Here is a 16,841-nt window from a genome sequence, read left to right as displayed (position 1 = left end):
TTCTTGGAGCCAGCGCCGTGCTCGGTGCCAGGAGATGCCCGCTTAGGTATTTGCAAGGAAAATGGGCTCTGGGCCATCTTGGAGCAGGGGTAAATCTCTGTAGCTTTGTCAGTTCCAATGGGAAGCCCTGAAAATGAGGCTGTGGATGCCCCATCCCTGCAGGCATTCAAGGCCAGGCTGGATGTGACTCTGGGCAGCCTGGGCTGCTGGTTGGTGACCTGCACACAGCAGGGGGTTGGAGCTGGATGAGCACTGTGCTCCTTTGCAACCCAGGCCATGCTGTGATTCTATGAAATGCTCCAGGACTTGAGAGGACAGTGCTGTGTTGCGCTGTCTGTGCTTGGGCGTCCCAAAGACATCTCAGCACGTGGCTGGGGTCAGTCCTTCTCCCATGGACTGGTTCTTGTCCCTCTCTCCTGGAAAGAGGAGGTAAGGCAGAATGGCACCCAGGAGTCTCCTGTCAGCGCAGCCCCAGCCTGAAAGACCTCTGAATTAGCAATGGGAGCAAACGCTGAACCTGGTGGTAACGTGGCTCACAGGGACTTGAGCATGGGTCCTTCTGTGGCTCAGGCAGTGCTCTTTAGGAGGCTGTTTGACTCCTTTCCTTATGCTCTCGGGAGGAATATCCTCTTTCCTCCAGCTCTGAAGGGAGTTCAAGGAGCTCTGCCTGCAGCTGTCCCCAAAACCTCACTTGAACCCTGCTTGTGGTTGACCCGGAGGTGCAGGCGGGTCGTGTGGCCCATCTGCTGTGAGAAGCAGTGCAGGTGGGTTTTGCTTTGAAACAACCTCCTTTCTGCAGAATGCTTAGCATCCTCCAGTCCTGCAGGGGTTTCTTGCTGCTTGGGTTCTCTCCAGTTAATGACAGGAGACTCCCTGCTGCAGAGAGCAGGTAGGTTATAGCTGCAGCCTGTCATTAAGTGCTGGGAGCATCCCTGGCCTGGGCAGCCCACAATGGGAGATGAGAGCACCCACACGTGATGGGCAGATGAGAAACATGCTGGCAGTGGGTAAAGGGCCCTTTGTGCTGCCCAGGGGCACAGCAGCCACATGTGCACCCCCAGCACTCGGTTATAGAGGCAGCTCACCCCTGCCTGCCTGCTCCTCTGAGCAGGGCTTTGAATGAGAGCTCTTGGGCATTGCACTGCTTAATGGCTTTGCAAAGCTGAGGTATTTTTGGAGGGGTTGTTTGTTGCACCACAAAATGCATTCCTGCTGTTTCAGCCCATCCTGGGTGTGCAGGTGCCTTTCCAGGGTGGAAATGCCACCGTGGTTCTGCTGTGTTTGCAGTTAGTGCTTTCCGCTGCTGCTTGGCTGGGAGCCTTGCAAGCAAGGGAGGGAAGGAAGGACAGGCCTGGGTAGCTTTGCTAATGAGCTGCTTTCCCCTTGTGTATTCAGAGCTAGTTGTAAGTCTAAATAAAAACACGATTCAGTCAAAATCTCCCAGCATCAAATCTGCAGCCCTGAGGAATAGGCCCTGGTGTAACTTTACCCCGTTGCCTTGCAATCTGAACAAGCTCCAGCTGATGTTCTGGAGTTATCTGGGATGCTCACACTGTCCTCTGCTCCTCCCAAGGTGCGATGTGCAGCCACAGTGCTGGAGCTGGGACAGACCTGAGGTAGTTCCCTGCCCACACGGGGCACAGCAGGGACATCCAGGCTGCTAATGAAGAGTCAGGGCTGACGAGCTCCAGCAGATCACTGGGTTAATCCCACTAAACAAGATCTATTCATCCATCACTGCAGGGTGGGTGCCTTCTCCTCACCCCATATAACCAGCCCACGTTGGTCAGGCTGCAGGCAGCTCCTGCTGGCACTCTGTGCTGAGTTTGCTCTCTGCACCCAGCAGCTCCTCTGCCGTTCTCTCCAGTGTTTGCTTGCATCACCGCAGAGCTGGAGTGGAGCTCCTGATGTGCTGTGCATTGCTGCTGTGAGCTGCCTGCCTTCATGCTCGTAAAGATCAGCAAAGCACCTGGTCTGTTTCCCCAGGATCCTCAAGCTCTGAGAGTGCTGGGAAAGATTTCTTTTCCCCTTACATCAAAACAGTGACTGAGAAAGAGCCCTTCACCCAAATGGGGTGAGTGCTGCTCTTCAGCTCTGGAAAACAAGAGGCTTCTCTGCCTGTAAAACCCATTGCACCAGGTCTCCCAAAACTCTTTGACATACATGTTTTCTTTTAAAGAAGTATTGAATCTATCGCTTCTTGACCTTTTGTGGTGTGAAATGGCTCTTGTGGAAAGTTGGAATGCTGCAAAGCATGGTCTGAGTTTGGAGATGCCACCTGCTATCCTGAGCCTGGCTCTGTAACATCTGTGCTTTAAAGCCATCTCTCATTGCCTCCTTCCCCTCCTCCTGTATTTAAAGAAGGTGAATTTATGTGAAGGCACCAACGCTGACTCCAAACCCCTTTGGCTGTCTTTTCTTTAAGGTCTTGGGGTCACTCCTTTCTTTCCCCTAAGAAGGCGGTTACTGGAGCAAATGTGAATGATTCCCCCCTCCTTTCCCTTGGTATTTCCTGAATTCTTCACTTCATAAATAATCATAAATGATTCAGTGAGCCCATTAGCTGCTTTCCTCGTGGCACAGAGATGTATTGCCTGGCTCCAGCGAATGGAGATCCTTCAGTGCTGAGCACCGGGTCCCCTTTCCTCCTTTCTCTCTGACAGGTTCCTTATTACTTCCTAATTAGCCAAACATCCTTTCCTATTAAAGAATAATGTTTTCAAGGCACTCCTTAGCCCAGCTCCTGGTGAAATTCTGACTTATTCTTCCTCCTGTTTTATTAATGGCTGTGGGATCTTCTCATAACCCATCCAGTTTGTGTGGTTAGCCTTCCCAGTACCCACCCCTCCCCATGCCCTTCCTACTCATGTTGTCTTTGAGTGTTTTTATCATCCATACTGCTCTCTTTCTGCTTTATTTGCACTGAAAATCTTAGTGGGGCTCTCAAGAGGCTGCTTGAAATGCATCTTCCAAGTGCAAGGGGATGGACTTGCCAGAGAGCCCTTCTTGGATTGCATCAGGAGAACTGGGAGCTGCAGTCCTTGCATGCTTCACACCTGTGTGCCTGTTGAACTCATACCTTTCCACCCCAACCTGTGCCTCTGCTGTGGGCCTGTCACATCTTGAGGCTGACAAATGCCCCCAGGCACATCCCAGCTGGGGGTAAGGAGCAGGAACTCCTGGTTGTGCTTAGGCTGGACACGAGATTCTTCCCCACAAGTCCTATTCCCTCCTTATCCTGAAGCCTTGGTGATCCAGGCTGCTTTTTGGCTACCCGCAGCTGCACACATCACCTGGTTCCTATCCCAAATAGGAGTGTGGGAGTCATCCCAAATCCAGCCCCTCCAACATGGGACGCTCCCTGGCATGGAGGCTGGGGCTGCTGTGCAAGGTGAGGTCTGAGCTTGCTCGCTGTGCTCTGAGTGCTACCCAAGCACCTGCTGCAGCAATGAGCATTGCTGTCCCCCTGCTCTGGTGTCCATGGTGATGGGAATATTTCTACAGTGATGCTTCAAGGAAATAGGGAACCCTGCTCCTTGGACCTACCTGTTTGTCTGTCTTGTGTCTGCCCTTGGTTTTCTCCAGGAAGGACAGTGTGCAGCCCAAGGGCTGACAGTGGCCTCGCTGTCCCATGGAGCAGTGAGCGGCCGTGTCCCCACCTGGACACCTCAATGGGCAGCAAGGTGGGAGCATCCCCACTCAGGGACGTTCACAGAGGGCAAAGCTGCAGCCCCCAGGGCAGGGAGAGCTCCTCACCTCTCCCTGTGCTGCCTGCAGAAGGGTCCTGGCACAGAGCAAGGCAGCTGGTCTGGGGGAGCAGCGTGCTGTGCTGCTGCAGAGGGAAGGGGTGAAGCAGAAAGGCCAGTCGATCTGCATGCATCTTTGATTTCATTCCCTTTCCCCCCCCTGGCTCCTGCTGCTGTGTGATATCAGCAATCTTATTAAAAGCAGAAAATCAGTAATAATTAGCTCGTGTTCTGTTGCCAGTGAAACTGCAACTGCCAGTAAGGCAGCAATGTCCTGGCCTTGATGCTGCCTGAGCTGAGCAGCAGAGAGAAAGGGTTTGATGCATCCTTCAGGAACAGTTGAGGTTTGGGTGGGAGAGGAGATACCTGTGGTTGCTTTAGCTTAGCTGGGGAAGGCAGACTAGCGCTGAGGCACGTTAGCTCATCTTCAGATGAAGGATTCATTAGGAAGTGGCAGCAGATGGCTTGTCTGTGAGGGCACGGCGCAGCCCTGCTTTGCGGAGATGCTCGGGGGATGTGAGTTGTCCCCATCGCAGGGAGGGCCTGGGAGCCAAAGGGAATGAGATGCCATCTCCCATCTGTGCCTATGAAAACCTCCCTTCAGCAAAGTGTGTGAGCGCTTGCTGATGTTGGTCAGCAGCCAAAGAGGCACAGGGCTGTGAAATGAGGATCTGCTGATAAAGACAGGATCTCCCAAAGCCGGGCTGCCTGGCTCTGCTCAGCTCGGTGGGCTCTTACCTTGGGGCAAAGCCACATGGGGACCATCCTGGGTAGCATGGTGGGTTCGTTCAGCTCACTGCATCACTGTCCACCGTTGTGGGACGCAGCAGCCACCATCAGCAGGGTGGTGATGAGTGGCTGCTCTTCTCATTTGCATTTCTAGGCAATTAAATGTCAAAGCAAAGTCAAGATGTTGGCTAGCTGTCAAGCCTATTTATGGCCATACTGGGCTGCAGCACACAGATGGGTGTTGGAGGCTGTAGGACAAGACACAAGGATGGTCAGTGCCCATAGTGCAGAGGGATGAATGACCCCATGGGGCTTGCAACCTGCTTTCTCAGATGCCCCTGCATTTGGGTTAGGAGAGGGAAAATTCATCGTCGGGGCGGTTAATCAGGTTTAAATTTAACTCCAACCAAAGTAATCAGATTTAAAGACTTAATGCAGTAATGGGATGGCAGAGCTTAAGTGCGAGTAACCATGGAGGCAGCTGAGGGAGGTGATAATTGGATTGAAGGCAAACGGGGCATCATTTTAAGGTGGAAAGCATCAGGGCTGCAGCGTGCACCTTGCTGGGCGTAGGTGGTGCCCATAGGGCTGCTTGCTGCATAGAGGCACCAGGGGGAAAGGAAGGATGGCACTGGCCAAGTGGGAGCCTTATTCCCACCCTTGGGCCTGCTGTACCGTGGGAAGGGGTACCTGAGGCTTGGAGGCTCATTCAGAGCAAAGGGAAAATGCCACAAGGAGCAGTGACCTGAGGAGGGATCATGTGCTGCAGACATTAGCTGCTGAGCAGACCTCCCAGGAAATGCAGTGTCTGGCTTTATTAACTGCCTCGCTCTCTAATTAAGGCTGTGCAATGAGTTTATTACTCTTTAAAACAATAGTGAGGCTCTTGCAGTGGCTGCCTGAGAGGCGGAGGATCTTCCCTGATGAGCTGCTTCCTTCTGACCTGCAGAGCCCTCCAGCAGGTGAGCTCTGCTGCCCTGATTCCATGCACCCCTCAGCCTCAGCTTCCCTCCCGGGTGCTCGTTCAGAGGTGGTGCTGTGTTGGTGGGGCTCTGAAGGAGGGCAGCATCCCCATGTACCTCCCTGTCTGGGCAGCAGCAAGTCGATGTCCTGCAGTTTCCCATCAGCACAGACTGATGTCAGTCCAGGGGAGGCCTCTTCCAGCAGGGCTCAGTGCAGCCACAGGGTGACCAAGCATCATGGAGCTGCATCCAGGCTAATTAGCCTGAGCACTGGGCGTGCTAACGAGGACACCAAGCTGCACTGCCTGGGAATCTGCCCTGCTCTCACCTGGAGATGTGCTGTACCACCACTTGGTGCCCCAAGCAGAACCCAGTGCACTGACCCCCTCCTCTGCCATTTTCTTGGCACGAGGGCACACTGAGCTCTCTGCTGGGTCCCTGCCCAACTCCTCTCTTGATTCCGGCCCCCAGCTCAGCTCGTTCCATCTCCCTGCTCCTGTGCTAGCAGCAGCTGCAGCCAAATGCAGAGAAGCCATGCAGAAACTGTTCCCAGCAGGAGCATCCCTGTGCAGGTGAGGAGGGAATGACAAAAGTGTGCCGACATCCCCAGGAGGAGCAGTGCACAAGCATCACAGCCCACCACCAGGCTGCTCTCTGCCACGCAGCAAAGGGCATCCGACCTTCCTTTGTGTGTGAATGCAGCAAGAGATGTGCAAGATGGAGCCTCTCCAGCTTCTTCAGAGTGCAATGTGCAAGCAGTGGTGTGGTGTGGCTGCTCTGTGCTGTGCAGGGGAGGGGAGGGAGCCTGGAGAAGTCATTGATCAGCTGCAGGTTGTCCTCAGCCTCTTACCAGCCTCATTCATCTCTAAAAGCATAGCAGCACTGACTCAGCAAATGAGCCCAGTGCTTCCAGGGGGGTTGGAAATGCCACCAGCCTCACAAGAGCAGCTGTAGATCAGAGTGCTGGGCCACGAGTGGCTGGAATCAGCCATCATTACGGCTGCCTTGCTCAAGACAAGATGTGCCTTGGCTCCCCATTACAGGAGCTGTGCGTTGCTGCTGCTCTGGGAGGCACCAGCTTGCACCAGGATCTGGCCAGAGCGTCCCTGCTTCCTCCTGTCTGCCTCATGCAAACCAGATGGAGCTGCCCGTACTTCCTCACCATCAGCCTGCTCTGCAGTGCCCAATATTTGGCCTTTTTTAGCTTTTCACCCCGCTTCTCCTTGGGATTTCTCAGGGATGTGCAGTAGGTTTCGCTGATGAAAAGCAAAGGTGATTTGTTGTCGAGCGTTAATGAAGCAAGACAGGAATTAATTGGCAATATCAAAGGGCTGTTGGTAATATCTCGGTGCTCATTTCTTCTGCGTAAAAATCAAAGCAGGGACTGCATCCTGTATCAAAGCAGGGGCTGCACCTTCACCACATCACTCGGGCTGCTCACAGACCTCCTCTGATTCACACTGGGAAGCACAGGGTTCAGATGGGGACTCCCAGCAGGAACGGGGTGCTGTGCTGTTCTGCTGCAGGCCCAGGTTACTCATCACTGGTTTTGGCACAACGTTTAGGCGCATTAAAATCCACGCAAAGAGCATAATTGCTGTTTTTACCCAGAGTGTCTGACTTCCAGCAGAGTGCCCAGTGCTGGCTGACGTGCAATTCCAGGGGCTGGCAACCAAGAGGCAGCAGGTGGTTTTCAAAACATGAGAAACCTGCTTTCAGAGAGGCTCCTGGCCCCGGGGCTGAGCGGAACGCTGACCCCAGTCCCTTCCATGGGCAGACTCTGGGCAGCAGCTGCAGTGAGTCACTGTGCTACCATGGATGGGCTGCCAGGCAGTGCCAGCATCACCAAGGTCTAAGTGGAAAATGCAAGAGACTCGGTGTTCCTCGCGGTGAGGCAGAGCAGTGCGTCTGCTCCACAGAGCAGGGCACCCTGGAGCCGTACAGGAGGCAATGAAAGGGCTTCAGCGAGGTCATTGTGCTTGCAAAGAATATATTCCCTGTCTTATTTCCAGGCTGGAGCTTTTGAATCCCTTCTGCCTGCTGAGGAAATACACTGCCCCAGTGTCTGCCTGAACAAAGCCAGCGGCTGGGGCCATCTGTGCACACAGTGATGCTCCGGGCTTTGGCTCCTGGCTGCTGCTTGCAGTCAGCTGAGTGTAGGTGGGCCAAACAGAGCAGGTATGGGCTGGCAGGGGGATAAGAAACAGCTCTACGAGCTGATAAGGCATCGAAGTCCAGTCTGCCAGAATTGATTTCTGCTCTGCACTACAGCACCCAGAGCTGCTTTGCTGTTCTTTTATCAACAAATAATTGGCTTTATCCAAACCTTAGCAGCTGGCAGGCAGCAGCCTGGCTTTGGGGCTTGCCACGGGGCTGCTGAGCATTAACATTCACATCTCATCCTCCTCTGCATCCCCCCATAACTGCAAAGAAGGAGGCGGGGGGTTGCTTCTTGCCTGCATTTTGAACCCAGGAGCTTTGCTCACAAAGCCAGCTCTGTGTGCTGGGTCAGACACACAGCAGTGGGGGCTGCACCCCTGGCCCTGCTTCCTCACCAGGGTCAGGATGCCGTGGCTGGAGCAGAAAGCCAATTAGCAGCTGTTTAGCTTCATCAACTTTCTGAGCGAATGCAAGTTTTAATTAAACATCCCATTTTAATTAGTCAGGCATCACGTACAGTAAGCTTGCCACAGGATTCGAAGGCTGTAGGTCCTGTGCCTTAATTAAAAGAATGAAGCACATGACTTCAGCTCCAGCATCTGTGGCAGCTCCTCATCCTTTCGGGGGTATGAGCAGAACACTGGGAGCAGATCTCTTCTTGCCTTGGCTCACTGTGCTGCTCTTCTAGCTCCCTCACCCCTCTGTGAGTGCCCCACTGCCCATATTGAGTCACACATGATGTGTGACAGCTCGTGTCCCAGCAGAGGATGTGCCAATGGAGGCTGTGTTAAGGCTGTGGGAGATGGGAAGGTGATCCAAGACAGCCAGCATGGCTTCACCACGGGCAGATCCTGCGTGCTCATCCCTGATTTCCAACAGGAGGGAGTCAAAGCCCAACAGAAATCCCTTTGTCAGCCAAGCCTGGGAAGGGGGGCTATTAGTGAGCACAGAAAAGGGATGGATTCTCTCCTAAGTGCTCCAGGGACAGAGATTTAAATGCTTAACTCCCATTAATGCTAATGTGAATTATGGAGGTCTCCTCTCGCTGCTTTGAAACGAGAGCATCAGGAAAGCAGGCCAGCTATGTGGGAGAACAAATTCACTTGTTCTTAAGACCGTGCTGAATAGGATGTTTCTTCGTTTGAAACTCATTCAGTCTCCCACTGATGCTGGTTGTGGTGGGATGCTGCTCTGGTCACAGGGGACACCAGAGGATGTTGGGGGTTGGATACAGGGAGAAAATTGCTCTCCAAAGAGCAGTGCTGCAGTGGCACAGCTGCCCAGTAGTGGTGGGGTCACCGTGCCTGGAGGTGTTCCAGAGCTGTGGGGATGTGGCACTGAGGGATGTGGGCAGTGGCAGGGTGGAGTGGGCTGGGATGGGACTTGGGGATCTCGGAGGTCTTTTCCAGCCTGATTCTATAAGTGTTGCAGTGCACACTGGAGCACACACTGGGTCTCCATCACCTTTCGTGTTCTGCTGAGGCACAGCAGTCCCAGAGCAGGCTTCCCAGCCCTGAGAAACCACAAGAATCCCCAGAGCTTTTCCCTGTCAGTCTGTTTCCATGCAGAGATGCACAAGCCACCATGCCCATTCCCCCACACCTTGCTGCAAGCCTTCATCACCTCATCCTCATCCTGCCCCCTGCTCACACCCATGCAAGCTGCTGCCTTCTTTTCTTAGGGCCAACCTGCGACTGCCTCGTGTGCCTGGTGATCCAACCCATCTCTGGAGCTTGGCTTTGCTCCAAGGGCAGTGGCCTTTCAGGAAGGCACCTGTAGGATTGACGGCCCCCACTCAGACATTTAATTTCTCCCCGACTTAGAATAACACAGAACCAGAAGGGCTTAGTTTTTTTCTGTCCCCCACAGCTATGAATCATGTTGTCACTGTGCCCACAGTGCTGCCCTTAATGAATACATTCAGGCATGCCTGCAAGTCCCCGTGCACATTCCCACATGCGCTCCATTGTCATCTAGCATTAATTAACAATGTTTAATGGGCTAACTGCTCCGTGTCCCCAGCTGGGTGACTCTTGCCATGAGCAGCAGGGATGCAATGGGATTAAGAGCACAGTGGAAACACTTCCCTGTTAGGCATCTTCCTAAATCTGAGAGTGTTGATGATGGCTACCCCTCCTCTTCCCTTCCTTCTCCCAGGGCAACAGGACATCTCCTGCCCCAGGAAGGCAGTGCAAGGACCCCAGTCCATCCCCACCACACTGATGTCAGCTCCTGCAGCGAGTCTGGGACATGGAAATGATGCTACTTCTTCTTCCCCCTGCAGAGCCAGCTGTCCCAGGCCTTGAATGGGTTGTCAGACAGAGCCAAGGAGGCAAAAGAGTTCCTGGTGCAGCTCCGCAACATGGTGCAGCAAATCCAGGTACGGTGCTCAGCCCTTGCTGGGGGGATGAGCTGCTCTCTGGGATCTTCCACCCCATCTCCTCAGCTTGCTTTAGGGGGATCCTCTCCGAAGGGGCCCCCATTCAGCAGCTATCTCTTTTCATATGATCCTTCCCAAAACTGCACCTCCTGAAGCTGAGTGATGCGGTGAGCAGACCTCACTCTGCCACAGGCACATCCAAGGATGCTCACTGCTGCTCTCTTTGCCACGAGCCAGGGCTGTACATATGCTAACAGCATGGATTTGTGTGCTGCCATGGCTGTACACATCAAGATAACCCTAGTAGACCCCAGGAGGAAAGTCATGCTGTGATGCTTTGCTCTGCTCTGACCCACAGGAGAACAGCGTGGAGTTCGAAGCCTGCCTGGTGGCCCAATGTGACGCCCTCATCGATGCCCTCAACAGAAGGAAAGCCCAGCTGCTGTCCCGGGTCAACAAGGAGCACGAGCATAAGCTGAAGGTGAGCCCCAGGCTCAGAGGGCTTCCTGCAGGGCTGCCACCAGAGCGGGGTGAGATGCGCTGCTGTTTGTTGGGCTTGCTGCAAAGCTGCTTCTCACATGCTCAGCTTGCTCTGATGGGTCCTGAGCAGAGTGGTGCTGCCTCTACTGCATTACTTCCCACTGCATTACTCTGTTGCTGCACCAATTAGAAGTGATTGGGTTGTTAGAGCCCTCTGTACAGTATCCAGAGGCTGTTAGGTGACCTTGTTTGTGTCCCACGTTGCTTCTGAGCTCCTGGTCTGATCCTGCAGGATGCAGTGCTGTGAGTTCTGCTGGTTTCAGCAGGAGCTGCAAAGAGCTGGGGCACCTGGGGCTGCGAGATGCCACTTTTGTCATCAGGCAGGAGCAGGAATCACTCTGTGTTCTGTTCTGCTTGATGAGCACCTCAGGGTGATTGTTTCACCCAGCAGTGAAACATTGGCACAGAGGGAGCTGAGCTGCACATCTCAGTGTGAGCATCGAGGTCAGCTGAAAACAGGCTGAGCTCTGCACACACCTCCTTTAGGCTCTCCCTCTCAAGCATTTCCATCATGTTCACTGTCCTACACTCTCTCCTCGCTGCTGCTTCTCCCCAGCCTCCCTCCAAAGCCCCCAGCAGGTTGGGCATTAGACTCTGATCCACAATTAAAACCCGTGGGTCCAGAATAGGTCCATCCAAGCCTGGGAGTTGGACAATAGCAGCATTGTGGGGCTGAACCCTGCATCAGGGCTTGCTGTCCAACAACAAGCACAGCCCAAATAGGCAGTGCCACGTTGCTGGCCTGTAGATACAGAGAGGACCCCTGCGCCTGCGGGCTCTCTTTCACTCTTGCCCTTCAGGGCATGGTTAATTAAAGCATAAAACATTTTCTTGGCTCAGCACAAACTACAGAAGCCTTTCATATTTTGGCCAGGGGAAGAAATCTGCTTCCCACGGCTTGCTCATCCCATATTGCCTGTCCCCAGCACATTCATCCTGCCTCATCCACGCTTGTTACCGACTGGCCTTTGTCATTAGGCAGAAGCAGCCACACTGTGAGTGCACTTCCAGCCCCTGGGTTTCAGGCTGGGCTCTTAAATCAGCCCTCAAGTCTCCCTGCTTGGAGTACTGAGTTTAGCAGCCCCCTGAGCTGTGTGGGAAGGGATGCTGTGTGGCAGGAAGGGCTCCATGGAGTCAGCAGCATCACGGTGGCTGCTATTTAAAACCCAGAAGCTGCTCCCTTCTGCTTTGCAACCTGTGCAGCGCTGGTCAGACTTTTAGCCTGAAATTATTAATTTTCCCTTCTAATTCCTGTGAATTAGGAGTGAACAAGAGCTGCTGCTGTGACCCACCTGAGGGCAGCTGAGTCCTGCACTGTGAGATGTAACCTCAGTGGCTGAGACGTACAGCCCAGCTCAATGCATGTCGTGGGGCAGGGACAGAGAGGGTCTTGCCTGTGTTCATACATGGAGGTGAAGGCCTGCTGGGCACCTCCCTGCTTTTCTCCCTGCTCAAACAGGGTTCCCTCCCACGTCACACCCCACAGCCCTGTCCCCACCATGCTCTGTGACCCAGGGGATGAGGCTGCCTGGATCATCACTGCCTGGAGCAGCTTTTTCCTTTGCCCCTCCAAGGAGCCCCCAGACAAAGACAGCACCTGCAGCCCCCAGCTGGGCAAGCATTGTGCCTGGAGCAGCTGCACCTCCCCGGTGTCACCAAGGCTGCAAAGGCTGGCACTGCCTGCAGGGGACGATGACAAAGCCTGCAGCTTTTGCTTGGAGGCTCTGTGGGGCTGAAAGCATTGCAAAGGGAACAGACATCCCTGCAGGGTGTTAGAAAAGACAGCATGCAGGGTGTCTGGTGGTGCATGGAGGGGCTGCCTCCGAGTGCCCCCATGCTGTGTGCTCAGTCCATGGCTTTCTGTACGTTCTGCTGTACTGCTGGTCCCATGGGATGCCAGCAGTTGGGGTCAGTTCAGCTTCAGGACTGACCTACTTTAGCTTGACACACATTTCATGGAGACAGGCACCAGGCCAGGACTGCCCATGGGCCAACACTGATTGTGCCAAGGAATGAACTTGGAAGGGACATCTCCCTGCTTTTCCCAAACCTCCCCTAAACTTAGATTCATAGTAAGAGCCAGGCTTTAAAAAACAGGATCTGGAGGAGCAGTGGGGCCAGGTTTTAAACTCCATACCCAGGGCAGACCTTGTGTGTTCTGCTTCTCATGGATGGCTTTGGTTTCCAAAGGACTGATGTGGTGCTCCCAAAGGAAGATGTCCTATGGCACAAACACTGAGTATGGGACATGCATTCCTACAGGGTTGTCCCAGGTAGAAATGAGACACCTCTTGGAGCTTCAGCCCGTATCACTGGACATGTTGGCATCTCCAGAGATGAAGTGCTGCTCTGTGACCCTTCGTATGGCATGGCAGCCCCCAGCAGGGCTCATCCAGCCAAGGTTTGCATGAGGCTGCATGCCTTGAAAAGCAGAAATCCAGCCAAGGGCTAAAAAGAGGAGGGAAGACGAGGAAGACAGGTAGAGCTGAGTGCAGATGCCTTCTAGGAGCTATATTAAAATGTAAATTATAGTTAATGTCATCTTGCAGGAGAGAAAAGCTCTGGAAATAAATTTCCTATTTTAAGGTAGTAAGGAGCTGCTGTGAGCACGCAGCAAACGTCCTTTCTGCAGGCTGCAATTAGTAACCAGGTTCTGGCTGTTGCCTCCATCGACGTGCAATGGGAAAAAAAGTGACAAAAGCAACCAGAAGGGAAATGTGTGGAGCTGCCCCAACCTCCTTGCCAGCTGAGCTGGTGCTCTGTGTCCCACAGGCCTTTTCCCAGAAGATGCCACCATTCAGTGCTTTCAGCAGAGCTTTGCAAACCATCCATTCTATGCTAACGCCAAGGCAGTTGGTGCTGCTGGCTGTCTGGTGAGCACTGCAAGCCTTCAGAGTCCTCCTAAAGCTGTATGGCTGCTTGCCTTGCTCCCTTGTACAAGTCAGAGGAGCTTCCAGTTTTTCCTTTTGGCTCTTAACATAAACCCCCATTATTTTGGTGTAATGAGGAGCTGAGATACCCCACCAAGTGGGGACAGCAGCAGAGGAGAACCACTGCAATTAATCTGCTGTTTCATGCTCTAGTTCTCCAGCTGAATAGGTTCTCAATCCCTGAGCAGAATCACAGAGCTCCAGAAGGGCAGGAATGCTGCTGAGGGGCAGCCCTGGTGGGATGGATGTTCTGAAGCTGCTGGGACTCAATGCACAGTGCAGCCAGAGCTGATTGTGCCCTATGGCAAGGAGCCTGGGCTGGGTTGTGAGCCTGATGGTGACCTCTCAGCCTGTCCCTAAGCATCCTCTCTCCAGTCAGCAGCACTGTGAGCCTCGCTGGGATGGGGGCAGCGGGTGTTTGGCTCATTCCCTGCAAGCACAGACCTCCCTGCTGCTCCTGGTTGGGACCAGACCTCTGTTAGGGACCAGACATCAGGAATCAGCCTTACTTGGATGGGAGGAGCCTGCTGGGGCTGACTGTGCAGCCAGGGAGCATCGCTCCCCAGCCTCGGTCCTCGCTGGGTGACCGCTGCTTGTCGGCAGCACATGTAGGGCTGCTGCTGACAGATGGCCATTCTGCTGGTAATGCTTCAAAAGCATCCTTTGGGGCAAGGAGAGGGCTGCAAATTCATTATGCTGGCCCAACCCGATGGAGATTTAAGCTGCAAAGAAGATAAGAAGATTGTTTTCCCAGTCCCATCTTTGGATTGGTTATCTGTGCCCGGGATGTGCTGGGGATACACAGCACGTCTTGCAGCTGGGAAACGCGGCGTCCAACCCTCTTGATCAGGAAAATCCTCCAACACCCTGCGCTTTTTGGGATGGAGGACGAGGTGGGAGCTCCCCCTGTTGTCTCTGCAGCTCGGCACACGGTATGTGCTGCTGATGCTGCTGCTAACGATGCTGACACAGCCCCAGCAAACAGCAAATCCCCCCCAAACCGAGAGCCAGCATTTCCCACTGCCTCACAGAAGCAGATACATTGCCCCAAGCTGCAGAGCCGTTGATTCGTTTCTTCCTGCTAGGTGATTAAGCAGAGGTGATTAAATTATAATTAAGCAACACGTGATCTGATCGATTGCCCTGCAGGAGCTGTTGCCCCCCTCTGCAGCCCAGGTTTGCTGGCTGCAGGAGGCTGGCACGTGCCCAGGTTCACCTCCATCCCTTTGCATAGCTCGCAGAGGAAGCACTCAGCACGGCTTATTTTATTGCTATCACTGTGCTGAAGATGGGGCTGTGATGTGTTCGTTCCTCCTGGAGATACCAGACTGCCAGGTGTCGCTCCTGGCTCCAGCACAGCAGCCCAGCTGCACTGAGGATGGGAGGGCAGATGGAGGATGGAGTCAGTGAGCTGTCCTGGAGGCTTTGTCCCCCTTGCTATTGATCACATCCATGTGCCAACGCTGCTCTCCTGGTGTCATTGCAGGTGGTGAGAGACCAGATTTCTCACTGCACGGTGAAGCTGCGGCAGACCACGGGGCTGATGGAGTACTGCCTGGAGGTCATCAAGGAGAACGACCCCAGCGGCTTCCTGCAGGTCAGGGCTCAGCTCCCAGGAGCAGTGGGAAGGCATTGCGCAGCCAGAGCCCTGGGGTGCAGCACAGTCAGAGGAGATGCAGTGAGGGTGGTGTCTCCGGCTTTGCCAGCCCTAAAAGCAAGGGCCAGACCCTCATCATAGAGCCATAGAATGGCCTGGGTTGCACAGGAGTACAGCGCTCATCCAGCTCCAACCCCCTGCTGTGTGCAGGTCGCCAACCAGCAGCCCAGGCTGCCCAGAGCCACATCCAGCCTGGCCTTGAATGCCTGCAGGGATGGGGCATCCACAGCCTCCTGGGGCAACCTGTGCCAGTGCCTCACCACCCTCTGGCTGAAAAACTTCCTCATATCCAACCTAAACCTCCCCTGTCTCACTTTAGAGCCATTCCCCTTGTCCTATCACCATCCATCCTCACAAACAGCCGTTCTCCTGTTTATTCACTCCCTTCAAATACTGGAAGGCCACCATGAGGTCTCCCCAGAGCTCTCCCAGAGTTGGGTGGAGGGGAATCCAGTGAGGGCAGTCATAGGGCCGTGCACCTGGGCAGGAATGACCACCAAAAAAACTCCAGCATTCGGGGCCAGAGGTGGCAGTCTGGAAGGCACAGGGAAGGGGAACAGTGGGGTGGGGATGAGGCTCAGCATGCCCAGGTTGCCCTCGTTAGCTGAGGCTGCTCCCTGCCACCAGATCTCCGACGCTCTCATCAGAAGAGTGCACTTAACGGAGGACCAGTGGGGAAAAGGGACGCTCACACCCCGCATGACCACAGACTTTGACCTGAACCTTGACAACGGCCCCCTCCTGCAGTCCATCCATCAGCTCGACTTCGTGCAGATGAAAGGTAAGGTTATTCCTCTGCTGTGCTGGCTGCTTCTGTGCGACTCAGCACAGGTGAGGGGCAGCAGAGAAGAGGTTCCCATCCCTACCAACAAACAGAGTTTGGAAGGTCGGGGCTCAGCCTGGCTTCACCAGGTCTCTGGGTCAAACTTGCTTCTGTTTCTCAATGGTAAAATGCAGATAATGGCTGTCCCCTCACTCCCCATTGTGAGTTTTAGGGCTCTTTTTGGGAGCAGAGGACAGTCCTGTGACAGCTGTGTCCCACTGCAGCACCTGCAGACAGGGCAGGACTGGGGCCAGCTTTGCACCGTGCAGGTGCACATGTGCAGTGTGATGAGACCTTCCAAGAGAGGGCCTTTGCTACTCATTTAAGACAGCCAGCTCCTGTTTTCCATCTGGGTGGCCCTGGCAGCAGTGGCAGCACTCCTTTAGTCCCCAGGTGTTGGGATCGCTGTGGGTCAGACACCACAGGAGATCTTTGGCTCAGCTCCACGCAGTGAGATGGATGAAATTCTGCTTTTAAGCATGAGTAGAAGCTATTTTTCTCAAGGGGCATCCCTCAATTGCTGCTGGCACTACCAGCATGGCTGCTGCTGCCACGGCTGTGCCAGGAGGCCTCGCTGCACTCTGCTGCAAGTCCAGCCCAAGGCATGGAGGAGTCACAGCAGGATGTGGTGAATGGGGAACCTTTGCTGTTGAGTCCATCTTCTCTCCCAAATATCTGTGGCCTCTCCACGTCTTGTCTGGGTTCTCCACCTCTTCTCTCCCACTGGCCCCAATCAATTTTGTGGGAAGAGCATGGAGTATGAGTGGTTCAGATTTGGGAAGGCTCTGCGTGGGACACCGTGGGAGGACCGTGAGCCTTTTTTTGGCAGATTGAGGGCCATCATTCCCTGAAATAGCATCACTGGGCAATGCTCATCTCTTCTTTGCAGAGTCCTTTAATTCGTGCCGTATCCT

The 16,841-nt window shown here is 54.1% G+C and overlaps 1 protein-coding gene across 2 annotated transcripts in view; it reads left to right on the top strand.

Annotated features, from left to right (window-relative positions):
• TRIM9 (tripartite motif containing 9) overlaps positions 1–16,841 on the top strand; it is a gene marked incomplete at both ends in the record, with an annotated part of 31,358 nt that overhangs the window by 4,198 nt on the left and 10,319 nt on the right. For both annotated transcript variants that reach the window (XM_079537658.1, XM_079537657.1), the window contains 4 exons: positions 9,882–9,977; positions 10,336–10,458; positions 14,934–15,044; positions 15,732–15,885. In XM_079537658.1, the coding sequence (XP_079393784.1) occupies positions 9,882–9,977; positions 10,336–10,458; positions 14,934–15,044; positions 15,732–15,885 (484 nt within the window). The remainder of the gene's footprint in view (positions 1–9,881; positions 9,978–10,335; positions 10,459–14,933; positions 15,045–15,731; positions 15,886–16,841) is intronic.

Source organism: Tetrao urogallus (assembly GCF_951394365.1).
Source record: "Tetrao urogallus genome assembly, chromosome: 6".
Lineage (NCBI taxonomy): Eukaryota > Metazoa > Chordata > Aves > Galliformes > Phasianidae > Tetrao > Tetrao urogallus.
The sequence above is the reverse complement of the archived record's forward strand: the minus strand, read 5'-3'. Positions and strand labels throughout refer to the sequence as shown.